Below are 13930 nucleotides of genomic sequence, written 5' to 3'. Positions count from 1 at the left end.
AAACATTTAAAATACAAAAAAATAAAGATAGACATTTATCATTTTAGAATAAAAACATATATATATATATATATATATATATACACACATGCTCTAAGACCTATATTCCGAGGAGTATCTCACATTATAGAATATACAGAATCAATTAGAATATTCTCTAATGTACCAATCTACAGAGTGTACTATACATTAAAACATGATGTACTGTTGCTTGAAATTAAGAGTAAAAAAGTGATTCAAGCAAATAAAAACAGCAAAGGTTATGCTTAGAATGAATTATTTCAGATACTTACCACCAAAGTTTATTAGACTTACGGCAGTTTTATAAAATGTAGTTGTAATACAAAGCTTTCTGAATTCAAAAACTGAAAATGCTCCTGAAATAAAGTCATTCAAAGGGTCTACTCAGTTGCCAATATTGACTGCTGAGTATCAAATAAGACCCACTCTTCCCTCCAGAGAATACTTCAAACCATGGACTGAACAATGTGCTGTGCACACATCGGGCATTGTAGTGGAAGAGGAGTCTGTCAAATGTGTACGTGTGTTTCTGAGTGCTTGCTCCTTGAAGCGCCTTACAGAAACCGAGGCACAAACACACAGTTCTACACCAAGGCAAATATGAAGGGTTTTCTACATTGTGTGGGGATGTTAAAAAGAATGTCTGCAGCACTGAGTGTATAAACAAAAAACAGCTCATAGTCTAGAAAATGAAGGACATATGCAGCAATGTTACTATGTCCAACATACGCCTAATGTCTTCTTTATCTTCGCCAAAGGAAGTAGTCACGTGTGAGTCATTGTGTGTGTGTATATAAGTGAGTGTGTGTAACATCTTTGTCTATGTAAACAGCTTATCTTGCATAATACTGAGCCAATCAGCCTTAGATTTGTGCCTTAGCTTTAAATTAGCTAAGTTATCACTGTATGATCAAAATAACAAAGAAACAAAACAACTTTATTGCCTATTTCACACTGTCATTGTCTACTGACTATAAAACAACACACACAGCTGAATACGCAACCTGTTGTTGTTCTATCAACTCGGTAATTAAGTTGGTTTGTTCCTCCCTAGTTTGAATAACATTTGTTTCACAGGTTTATTAAGGGAAATATGTGTGAAGAGTTCATTTATTGACATGTTCTACATTTAGAGAGGCTGATCTCCCTGCTGAAACTACATTATACCTAACAACTCTAGATATTGAAATGGTTTTAAATACATTTCGTTTTTGGGACGGTTAACATTCATTCAATGTTTGTAGGGGCTGTTTTGCCACTAAGGTTAGATACAGATTTCTTCTGCTGTGTTAGACCCAAACAACACTCACTCTTGATTTAGGTACTTGCTCTGTTATCACCATGTCCTTGAATTCGGCAGTAAAGTGACTTTCAAAGTATTTCTGGCACTTTCCTGATGAAGTGTCAATCATTTAACCACAGATAAGAAAAGCTGTAGAGAAAACGATTTAAGAAATGTAAGTATATAAAAGAAGGTATATCTGTAATTGGTGTGGGACAGTGTGGGATTGCATGAGTACAAAGGGAGAAAATGGCAGATAGAGTGCAGGCGAGAAATTGTAGAGATGAAAAAAGCTTTGATCTGCTTCACCTTGGCCAGTATGTTCTTGTCTTTGATGATGTATTCATAAGTGGTCAGCAAGACGTTGAACTTCCCACTGCGAAGTTGAGGCACAAGCCCACGGCGCAACACAGGGGTCCCCTACCACGGGATAGACACAAAGAAAGTTTAGACAAAAGCAATCAAAGGGGGGAAAAAGGGAAAGTCACATAAAAAACTGACTTTTACCTTGTAAGCAACCTTAACCACAGATGGGGACCACTTGTCAAGTTCATACACCCAGTTAGACAAAGTCCTGGGGGAAGAAAAAAAGAAATCACCACACAATTTTACACTGAAGCAAGTGGTCTTCAGTAAAGAGCCAGAACGTGTAATGTGATCACACATTAAAAAGGGGAATCATTCAAATGTAATCTAGGTTAAGACATCATTTGCTGGATAATCTTTAAAAGAAAAGAAAATCCCTTGAAGTGCAAAATATTTCAAAAGGGTCAAATAGATGCCGCTCACACATTCGGCCCCCCCAGGCAGACCAATCTCTTTCCTCATTAACTTCAATTTCCCAACACACAACTACGAGTGAAAGAGGGCGAGTTTAAGGCTTTCCTCCACATCGGTTCCCTGTGCACATTAAAGAAGAATATTTAACACAAAGGCTGAGCTCAAGCCTCTGCTGTGCACAGTTTGACTACAAACAGCAACCCCTCAGTAATGATTAAAAAAAGGGTGGTGTGCAAAAAGAAAAAAGTGTTCGTTCTAATCCTAGCAGTAAATTATCATGAAAAAATAAATACTAATGAGGGGAAATGTTTAAAGAGGCTGAACATAACCCAGGAGCATTAACCCAATTACATGTTGTTTATTGGGGGGAGTGGGGTTGAAACAAGCGTAAGCCTGGTCCACCTTGGAGAGGTGGTCCCCTGGGCCCAGGAGTTCAAAACTTTTAATCTCAAATCAGATTTTGAAATCCCATTTGTTGTGATCCAAGATCAGACAAGTCGGCCAAATGTTGTCCCTGGAGTTCAAAGCAATTCAGGATAGGATCAGCCTGATCCAGATTACGACTTTTCAAGATGACTAGATCCTGAATATCAGTGCTTTAATCCTACCGATCGCCATCTAGTGGACATGAAAAATAATACAAGGAAGACAAGAGACCACATTGCAGAGACATCTATTGTCCGCAATTACTTTTGAAAGGTGATGACAGATGATGGACTTTTTTTTTGTTGAAGATATTTTTAATTTAATCTAAATTACATTTGTGCTCAGCGACATTAAAGGGGCCCTGTTATGCGTTCACATTTGACATGTCTCCATGCTTTAATGTTCCAAAAGCTCTTTATTTTTCTCATGTGCTGCAGCACCTCTTTTCACCCTCTGTCTGAAACCAGAGCCCAGTCTGCTCTGATTGGTTATCTGGCCAGCTCTGTTATGATTAGTTGACCGCTTAGAGTTGTCCCGCCCCTTAGCCTATTATGTACAATGTGTTGGAATACTAGCCAATAGAAGCGAAAGTGTAAGATAATTATGTCATTATGTCGCGGAAATAAACCATCAAGTCCAATCGAGGAGTTTCAAAGATAGAACTTAGAATGAATGGACAAACCAATATATATGTTGATTCTTCCAGCAGCCTGTACCAATGTGCCTTATACTCAGGGCTGCACATACTGTATATGTGCAACCCCCCCCGTTCATATAGTCAAGTCTCAAAAGGTCCGGTTTATTTCATTTTAAGGATGCGCACCAAGCAACATCTCCAGGTGCTCCTTTGAGAACCGGGACAAAAAAGTTATGTGCACCCCTGCTTATACTGTACGTTGTTAAACCGTCACATTGTAAAATACAGCCCAGCAATGTGCAAATGATTGTTTACTGAAGATTGCATGGATTTAGGGGTAATGTCAAATAATATTAAGCGGCGGGACAGTTGTGAAGGAATGATTACCTTACCGCTGCTGAGACATTCATGAATCCTGATTCACCTCTTCTCCATTACAGCCCTATCTTGTCATTTAGACTAATTAGATTGGCTGTTTCAATTTCTAATATTTTCTGAAAGAAATTGTAAAAAAAATTTGTACTGTTTCATAACACTGCAATATGAGAGCTGTGACGGAGTACTGACGAGAGAGGAACGATGATGAGGAAGGGCCCGTTGATCCTCTTGTGCTCCATCAGGTAGGTGATAAGGCCAATGGTTTGGATTGTTTTGCCGAGGCCCATTTCATCAGCCAGGATGCCGTTTAGATTGTTGTTGTACAGAGACACCATCCACTCCAGCCCCTGGACCTGAAAACACACAGAGAAATAGAGGTATGCCTAAAAATATGCTTGCAGAGAAATATAATTCACGCTGCTTGATTTTAAAGTTTTATGTCTTTAAGACCAGAATACATTATTATCAGAATCAAGTAGGTTTACACATTCAAGACATTTTGATAGTTGTTTATTTGTACATAAACAAACACAGTACGGAAAATAAGCTATAAAAAAGGAGCCAAAATAGGACAAGCTACAGAACCTTTTTAAAATACTAAAACATTTTAAAAATAAAAAAGAGTTTACAAGTAAACAAATAAACAAAAAACTAAATTAAAGTATAAAAAGGGAAGGTAAAGAACCTTGTTAAGGGCAGGCATGACAATCTGAATACTAAAATGACTCAGATGGGTCATATGCAAACGTCACTACTTCCCTCTTGTAAAAATTCTCCTGTTAGCTGTGACAGTTGTAAACAAATAGTGCAGCAACTAAAACATATCTTTGTTATTGATAAACCTGCTGATTATTTTCAGTTTAAAATGTTTAGTCATGATCAGAAAATAATGACAAATGCCTATTTGCTAGTTTCCAAAGCTGAGGGTGGTCTCTTTAAATGGCTTTTTTGGCGAAAAGTTGATTTTATAGAAATAGTTGCTGATGAATTTTACTGTTCTATGGCTTATTAATTATTGAAGAAAAAGTTAAAACTGTATTAAAAAAAACTGAAACTGGAGTTTGTTCCTTACGCCTGCCTTTATGTTATTGTAAAAACCTTATCTGCATTTAAAGAAGTTTATATAATGGATGTCAGAGTAAGTTTTTGCAAAATGCACTTTGATCTCATCGCCTCTTTGGCATTTTATATCCCAAGTGATTCAAGCGTGGAGGCAAAATATCAACTGTTTTACCAATTATGTGTCTCGCCAAGGGCAAAAAATCAGCAAAAAGACAGAACTGAGGAAAGGGAAGGGCGCGAGGGCACCGGCAGCCGGAAAGGGGAAGCCAACCAATTATCCACCGCATTACCAGAAAGCCTGACAGCAGATCTAATTGCACAGAAAAAAAGGCAGGTAAAGGGTAACATTTATAAGGAATCAAATACTAAATTCAGGTGTGTTACACAGACCGCTGTTTGCACCACGGGCTTTCATTGTTATAATTTTGACGGACAGGGTCGTAAAATGTCTCTTATAATCTTGCTCCACTGAGATCCAACAGCTAGTTGCAGGTGGCCTGTGGAACTGCCAGTTCCACAGGCTGTTCTTAAGGCTGACTTCATTTCTGGCTACACTTCCCTGCAGTCTCTGGATTTCCTTGCTCTCACTGAGACCTGGATTACTCCATCCACCCTAGCAGCTCTCTTCACAGCATATTCCTTCTCCCATACACCTAGACCCACTGGCAGAGGAGGTGGCACTGGTCTCCTGCTCTCTCCCAACTGGAGCTTTTCCCTCTTCAAGCTACCTAACTTCACTCCTTCCACCTTTGAATTCTTGGAGGAATTAGATAATCTCCTCTCACACATCCCTGAAACTGGCCCTCCCGCTGTACTTCTCAGAGACTTCAACCTCCAGACGGGGAAGATAGACGAACTAACATCTCTGTTAACCACCTTTGCCTTCTCACTGTCTCCGTCCCCACCAACTCATAAAGCTGGCAATGTCCTTGATCTCATATTCTCAAGGAACTGCACTACTTCTAACCTCTCTGTAAACCCGCTCCACACATCCGATCACTTCTTTATTTCATTCTCTCTATCCCTTTCCAAACATAACGAACTAATCTCTTCTCATCCTGCACCTGTCCGCCGTAACCTCCGTTCCCTCTCCCCCTCTACCTTTGCCTCATCTGTGCTCTCAGCCCTATCTTCCTCTGACTCGTTCCAACTTTGTTAACTACTTTGAAAAAAAGGTTGATGATATTCGCTCTTCTTTTTCTGACTCACCTTTACTCACCGCTGGGTCACCAGACCCTCCCTTCACCCACAGACTAACCTCCTTTTACCCTCTCTCTCCAAGTGAGGTTCTTACCCTCATTACTTCTGCCCGTCCTACCACCTGTCCTCTGGACCCTATCCCTTCAAACCTCCTTCAGACTATCGCTCCTGATATTCTACCGTTTCTCACCCATTTCATCAACACTTCTCTAACTTCTGGTCACTTTCCAAACAGTCTCAAGGAGGCAAGAGTAAACCCTCTCCTAAAGAAACCCACTCTCAACCCGTCTGATGTTATAAACTACAGGCCTGTCTCTCTCCTCCCGTTCCTGTCTAAAACACTTGAACGTGCTGTCTTTAAACAACTCTCCTGTTATCTCCATCAGAACAACCTTCTGGATCCGCACCAGTCTGGTTTCAAGGCAGGTCACTCCTCAGAAACTGCTCTCCTTGCTGTCTCTGAGGAACTGCACACGGCTAAAGCAGCACTTTCCCTCCTCACCTCATACCTCAAAGACCGTACCTACAAGGTAACTTGGAGAGGGTCCGAGTCCGACCCTTGTCAATTAACTACAGGGGTCCCTCAGGGCTCTGTTCTTGGTCCCCTCCTCTTTTCCTTGTACACAAACTCGCTCGGATCAGTCATTAGCCCGCATGGTTTTTCATACCACTGCTACGCTGATGACAACCAACTAATTCTGTCCTTTCCCCGCTCAGAGACCCAGGTCGTCGCACGCATCTCTGCTTGTCTAGCTGACATCTCTCAGTGGATGTCTGCTCATCACCTCAAGCTCAACCTTGACAAGACTGAAATGCTTTTCCTTCCGGGAAAAGATTGTCCCACTCTTGACCTAACAATCAACATCGGCACCTCTGTTGTTTCCCGACTCAGACTGCAAGGAATCTTGGTGTGACCCTAGATAACAACCTGTCCTTCACTGCAAACATCGCTGCTACAACCCCTGCTGAAGATACACTCTTTACAACATCAGGAGGATACGTCCCCAGCTGTCCCAGAAAGCAACGCAGGTTCTGGTCCAGGCTCTCGTCATCTCACGCCTAGACTACAGTGTGAGAAAAAGTTTTGAGAGAGTACTTGTCCATGGACAAGTGAGTTTGGCAATTTACTTGTCCGAATACATTTTTCACTTGTCCAGAATGGAAAAAAATTTGGGGCCACTGGAATCTTCTTCTTTGCCATCGTATTTTACATTTTCCCACGGTTTTTACAACACCGCTAACGTAAGTGAGCGGTAAGATTTTACTGCATCACACATAGGGTTGGGTATCGTTTGGATTTTAACGATTCCGGTTCTGCTTTTCGATTCCGGTTATTTTCGGTTCTCGATTCCGGTTCTTTGAGAGGGTAAAAATAAGTCCCATGACAAACTGGGAGAAAAATATATATATATGAAAACATTAAGTCAAATCTGTATTCCTATTTACAAATCACTTCATACTGTTGAATTTCTTACGGCCCTCAAATCTAAGTCAAACCAGTGTAATTTATTTTGTGACAAATGAACGTTTTCGTAGTTTGCCGAGGCAATTAATGGCAATGATAACTGTCTAATATGGCTATCTTTTTAGCTAACTTACCAATGTGGTTATGGTTCTGGTGTGAAATAAAGCACAATAATTACATTTAAGACTGTTTCCCTTTTTTTAAGAAAAGTATTGAAAAAGAATCGGAATCGCAATTCTTGACTTGGCATCGGTATCGAAACCAAAATGTTGGTATTGTGACAACACTAATCAATATAGATGTTTTTTATTTGAAAGAAAATTCAGATTGATATAATAAGTACCCTGTATCAAGATTGATGCAAAACAAGTGACATTTGACCTTTTTAGAGAGGTTTAGCAAAACAAACTCGACCTCTGGGTCATTTGGGTGGAAATGGGCGTTTTTGCCGTTTCTCTGGAACCCATTGGTCGATTTTGATGATTGACATCTCTTTTGAACCGTTAGAGCCAATAGAATCGAAGAGGAATTTCCACATACACACACACATTACCATTGAGAAATGAGAGCTATGCGCACGCAGTTTGCCCAAAGCGAAACCTATCTTACGCTCTGAAATCTGAACATTTAAAACAAGGTTTATTGCTGATGGATTATCAGAAATCATTTCAAAGTGACACATTGGATTAACCCAGTGGTTCCCAAACTTTTTCAGTCGGGACCCCCTTGGGTATTGGAAATATTTTCGGGACCCCCCAACCCGGTTCCCATCTATATTGGTAGGATTAATTGTTGTAAAAACATTACATTTTCTCTGCTAATAATAATAAGATACAAAGATCCAACTATCATTTTATATTTTATTATGGATTACACATGAACAAAAGTGCTTGTAATAGATGCTGTGAATTAATTTGGCCTAATTAAAACTGGTTGACCTTCTTCCCTGAGTAGTAGATTTTTAAATTCAAATTTCTTTAAGGAAAATGTATTAATTAACTACTATTTCTACTGCAGGTTGCAAACGATCACATCACTTGACCATTCCTATTCCACACATAGCCTATCAATGACTTGTGTGTGCTTGCTTTCCCTCGCAGATCTTCTCAAACCGGGGCTGTTGTTTTGAGACTGCCACTCTCAGTTCATTCTCAATGTTCAGCTTTGATCTGTATTTGGTTTTGATGGCAGCAACAGCAGAAAAAGCCTCTCACACAAGTAATGTTGCAAAAGGCAGCATTGTGCCCACAGCTCTCTGACCAATGAGATACTTTCGAGCAGTGTTTGTTTACAATTGAATAATAACAATACATTTGATTTATATAGCACACTTTAAAAACAACGTCATCTCAAGGTGCTTCACAAAGCTAAAAGGAGAAAATAATAAAATAAAAAAATCTTCCCGCGACCCCCCCTGCAGTACCTCCCCGACCCACCAGGGGTCGCGCCCCACAGTTTGAAAACCACTGGATTAACCTATGGATTAACCTTCAGCAGCGTTTTTATCGTTTTAATGCCATTGAAGACAACTTTTGATCAGACAACAACAAAGGTAAGACATATTGCCGTGTTGGCTACCTAATGCCACGTGTTGTGATGTCTGTTTTTGTTTCTCATGTCGCAAGTTTTGATCATGGAGTGATGATACAGATACCTATCGAATCTGTGTAATCTTAAAATGGTAATCGATGGGTTAGATGTGCATTTACGATAAGTAATAAGGGTTTTATACTGAGGGTTCTGTGCTAACGGCGTTAGCATTTTTTCACTCAGGGTTAATTCAGAGGCTCAGCGTTAGTCTTGTGTTTTTTTTTGCTAACATTTTTTCATATCATCAGTTAGCTGAGTTTCTTCCCGTTACATGGATATAAAACATTCCTAGTTTATTAAATCTTAAGAAGTCCTCAGACACTGTTGCTTGCAGATGTTGTGGTTTCAGCCCCTTCGGCGGGTATGTGGGGCTCAACAGGTTAATGTTCATGTTAAAGAGGCTCTATAATGCTCATTCTCAGGTTCATATTAGTATGTAGTGTCTCTACTGGGACATCTCCATGCTTTAATGTTCAAAAAGCTCTTTATTTGTCTCCTACTGCCTGTTCTGCAGCACCTCTTTTCACCCTCTGTCTGAAACCAGAGCCCAGTCTGCTCTGATTTAGGGCTGGGCGATATATCGAGTTTACACGATACATCGTGGATTGCACTACATGCGATGTCGTAAATGACCACATCGTGAACATCGAGTATTATGTTGTCAAATCAGTTTCCCGCCGCGGCCAAAATTAGCTTTCCTTTCTCCCTCATAGACACAGTCACACACGCAGGCACACACGCAGGCCCTGCCCAACTTGCACACAAACATTACACACACACACAGTGACAGAGAGGCATTTGTTTTGAGAGCGAAATAAAGGTTAGCTAGTTTAAACCTCAGCACAACATGTTAATTTAAAGAAGGAACGACTATTGAAGATAGAGGTGCCGAGGCTGACGAACTTGTTCAAAAAAAGAACAGCACTGGGTCTGTAATTTGGCGGTGGTTTGGTTACCATAAGGATGACGTTTCTCAAACAACGGTAATCTGTAAAATATGCAGCAAATCCGTTGCCGCCAAAGGTAGTAGTACCTCAAATTTGTTCCAACATCTAAAAATCCATCATCCACTACAAAATGAAGAGTGTGTTAAACTCAGAATGTCAATATCTGGTCCCACAGAAATGCCTAAGCAACCAGCCAAGATACAAATGACTCTGGCTTCTTCTTTTTCGAAATCAGTCCCGTATGACAAAAAAAGTTCAAAATGGATAGAAATCACGGCTGCAGTGACTCAATACATTGCCAAAGACATGGCCCCAGTCAGTGTGGTAGAAAAGCCAGGTTTTCAAAAACTCGTGAAGACACTTGACCCAAAGTAGGCCTATAACTTGCCTGGTCGAAAATATTTTGCGGAGAAAGCTCTGCCAGCCTTGTACGTTGAAGTGAGAGAAAAAGTGACAAACCAGCTTACAAATGTGACCCACTTCTCTACGACTACAGATTTGTGGTCCAGTAGAACCTGTGAGCCATATCTCAGCTTGACCGTTCATTACGTCGACAACTGGGAGTTGAAGAGTGCATGCCTCCAAACGTCCTTTTTCCCGGAGGATCACACAGGCGAGATAATAGCGCAAGGTTTACAAGAGGCTCTCCTGTCATGGAACTTACCAGAGGCTCGTCAGGTGTGTATCACCACAGATAACGGGAGTAACATCGTTAAAGTTGTGAGCCTCAATAAGTGGAAAAGATTGCAATGTTTTGGCCACTGGCTGCACCTCGCAATTGGTGAGTAGGCTATATGTCTGCCTGTTTTATTTTTTTAATATCAGCGATGTTTCAACCATACTTGTCAACCCTCCCGATTTTCGCGGGAGACTCCCGATTTCATTGCCCTCTCCCGGTTTCCTCCCGGGGTCATATTTCTCCCGCATTTCTGACATAATCAGATTTACTCAGTACTGTTTCCACTCGGACTTTAATACAGCTACACCATTGTTTGGTTTCCATGGTAGCGTGTCTCTTTAGTAGCGCGCGCAACTGAGGGTGAGTAAAATATATCACAGAAAACAGAACAAGAATCGACAACTCTACCCTCTGCTCACTCCTTTCCTGTATTTAATACAGGACCAGCCCACACATATGCTCCATGCTACAGGCCGCAATGCACTTACAACTACAATAAGCATGTTAATGTTAATCTAATACAACTCCGGCGATCCACTAGCACCCCCCCCCCCCCCCTAAGCGGTGGTTTTGAAATGCTCCCGATTTCTGAGGTCTCAAGGTTGGCAAGTATGGTTACAACAGCCTGCTAGTAAACACTAAGAATACTTCATAACGTTTTGTGCAATTAATATACATGATGCAAACCACACACTATTTGGCCTAAATTGATTTAAAATCGGACTGTAGATTAGTAGTAGATTAACCTACTCAGTCATGGTAATTATTTTTGGTATTTTGTAACCATTTATTTAATAATTTTTTTAAGCATTCTCAGTTAACTTTTTTGTTATTACATGTGCCTATGACTTTTGCACTGTGCTATATTTAAAAAATATTTGCCAAAAATATTATGGGTGCCAACTCCACGCTGATTGACTGAATTGTTGGATTTCTGTTTCTTTTTCTATATTGTCAGAGAGAAGCATGAAAGACTCCCGCATCGATCGTGCTGTTGGTGTTTGTAAGAAGGTAGTGAGCAGTTTCTCATTCAGCTGGAAAAAGAGGAGAGATCTTGGCACAGCACAGCAAGAGCTAAACACCAGCTGATCAGTGAGTCTCCTACCAGGTGGGGCTCCCGAGCCAAAATGATTGAGCGAGTGCTGGAGCAGGAGCGAGATATCTCACAAGTCTTGGCCGCAGACAAAAAAACAAGGCATCTGGTTTTGACCTGGCAAGACCTGGAAGTCCTTGAGTCAGTGCTCAAGGCCCTAAAACCCCTCCTGGAATTCACTGACGCGTTATCAGGGGAAGACTATGTTACAGTGTCTTATGTAAAGCCTGTGCTTCATCTCTTCCACTCCAGCATCTTGGCAATTCAGGATGACGACACCGCACTTACTCAGTCCATCAAAGTCTCCATCCTGGATTATCTGAGGGAGAAATTTGATGACCCTGCCACCAACGACCTGCTGGACATGGCTGGCTTAGTGGACCCCAGGTTCAAAACAAGATACATAGCGGAAGACAAGCTAGAGGAAACCAAGTGCAGAGCCATATCAGAGATGGAGGCAATGCTGTCTGAGTCTGACCAGGGTACAGCTGAGTGATCTGCTTCACAACATCAAGCACCAGCAGTATCAGAGCCACCAAAAAAGAAAACCCTTGGAAGCTTCTTCAAAAGGGCAACAACATCCTCTGCCACATCATCACATAGAGAGCGGAGTGAACAGAGTTGTCTGCCTACTTGCAATCTGTCGATGCTGACAGTGAATCAGATCCCCTGCAGTGGTGGAAGACCCATGAGGAAATGTTCCCAAATTTGAAAAAAGTGGCACAAAAAAAAAAATCTGTGTATGCCCGCCACCAGTTCATCGGAACGATTATTCAGTACCTGTGGGAATATACTTACATGTCATCGAGCATCTCTCAAACCCGACACAGTTGATAGACTTGTGTTTTTGGCACAAAACCTGTAGATAAGCAGTTAGTACTGACTGCAGGCATGACACAATCTAGCACAAAATGCAGCTATTTTTTTGTATATAGTTTTTGACCAAACCAGTTTGACATCATGCACTGGTTTGTTCATTTAAAAGAAAAGATGCACTTTGATTTAAAATGTCTAAAAAGTCCTTTTATTTATGTTACATTAAAATGTCCAGTGACATGCACAAAGAGTGCACTTTAATTTATTATTTTATTATTGCACTTTCAATATGTTTTGATATGTATAAGGGTTTCTGCGCTTTTTCATTGAGCTCTGTTTTTGCCCATAGAAATAGGCAACAGTATGTATGTTGTAGGCCTACATTTATTTTAATATGTATTGAATAAATACTATTTAGTTCAACTCAACTTTATGATTTACCACACATTTGTCTCATTATTTTACATTCCCTTTTTTCTAAGTATATTTTGTTTGTGTGTTGGTTAAAATCGTTTTAATAGAAACCACTAATGAAGACAGTATAAATAGCAATGGTTTAATGCAGACATATGTTGCAGGGACTACTAGAATCATCATACTGGCGTGACTGTAAACATCAAGGGGTTAAATTAAAAAAATGTATGTGTTTTAGAGGAAATTTCAGAATATCGCGATATATATCGTGTATCGCGATATAGTCAGTAAATATCGCGATATAATTTAGAGACCATATTGCCCAGCCCTACTCTGATTGGTTAGCTGGCCGTCTCGGTTGTGATCAACTGCTTAGAGTGGCCCTTTAGTCTATCACGTACAATGTGTTGGAGCCCTAGCAAATAAGAGCATGAATGTTACATAGTGATGATGCTTTACAGAAGTAAACAACGGAGTCCAATTGAAGCATATCAGGCAGGGGGAGTTTCTCTCCCAGACACTCCCTCTGGAGGGAACTTTGGGATTTTAGCCTCCGCAGACCTTTTATATGCACCAAAAAACATATATAACGCAGTACAAGAAAGGCAAAACCTCAAAAAAGCATGATAGGGCCTCTTTAACACACAAGAAGCAAATTAATAATTATTCCTGCACTGACAGTAAAGAATCTGAAGCCATTTTGCTTCAAAGGCCAATATGAACAAGTACATTTTACTAAGTAAGATTTTGCGTATTTCCTTAGACAAACCACATCTCAGTTTCATTTAATGTAAAAGGCTGAGCCTGCTGCCAAACTGGTGACATGAATTACCAATCAGGGCCACTTCAGACAAAGTCATGAAGTCGGGGAACATTTCTCCCAGGTGAGTGATCAAAAGTTGCCCACACTCTCTGAACATAGGTTTTTATTTCCCAATCCTGCAAGCACTTGGGTCATAAAGAGGAGAGAAAAGGAGGCTCCAAAGTCTTTAATGTGCCGTGAATTACTAAAAGCTACAATGGATCGCCCTCATTGTTTCAACCTGCTTAAATGACGGACGACCATCAGATTTTTTTCGTCATTAAAGTGTTCGGGTTAAAGCAACCTCTGGTCTCACAGCCGACGATTTGTCAAATTAT

General features: G+C 40.5%; 1 protein-coding gene across 3 annotated transcripts in view; it reads right to left on the bottom strand.

Annotated features, from left to right (window-relative positions):
- Positions 1–13930, bottom strand: part of smarca2 (SWI/SNF related, matrix associated, actin dependent regulator of chromatin, subfamily a, member 2) — an 81569-nt gene that overhangs the window by 45677 nt on the left and 21962 nt on the right. For all 3 annotated transcript variants that reach the window (XM_034216621.1, XM_034216623.1, XM_034216622.1), the window contains exons 16-18: positions 3714–3877; positions 1811–1877; positions 1613–1723 (exon numbers count right to left, since the gene is read on the bottom strand). In XM_034216621.1, the coding sequence (XP_034072512.1) occupies positions 1613–1723; positions 1811–1877; positions 3714–3877 (342 nt within the window). The remainder of the gene's footprint in view (positions 1–1612; positions 1724–1810; positions 1878–3713; positions 3878–13930) is intronic.

This window comes from Gymnodraco acuticeps, unplaced genomic scaffold, assembly GCF_902827175.1.
Source record: "Gymnodraco acuticeps unplaced genomic scaffold, fGymAcu1.1, whole genome shotgun sequence".
In the NCBI taxonomy this organism is placed as follows: domain Eukaryota; kingdom Metazoa; phylum Chordata; class Actinopteri; order Perciformes; family Bathydraconidae; genus Gymnodraco; species Gymnodraco acuticeps.
The sequence above is the reverse complement of the archived record's forward strand: the minus strand, read 5'-3'. Positions and strand labels throughout refer to the sequence as shown.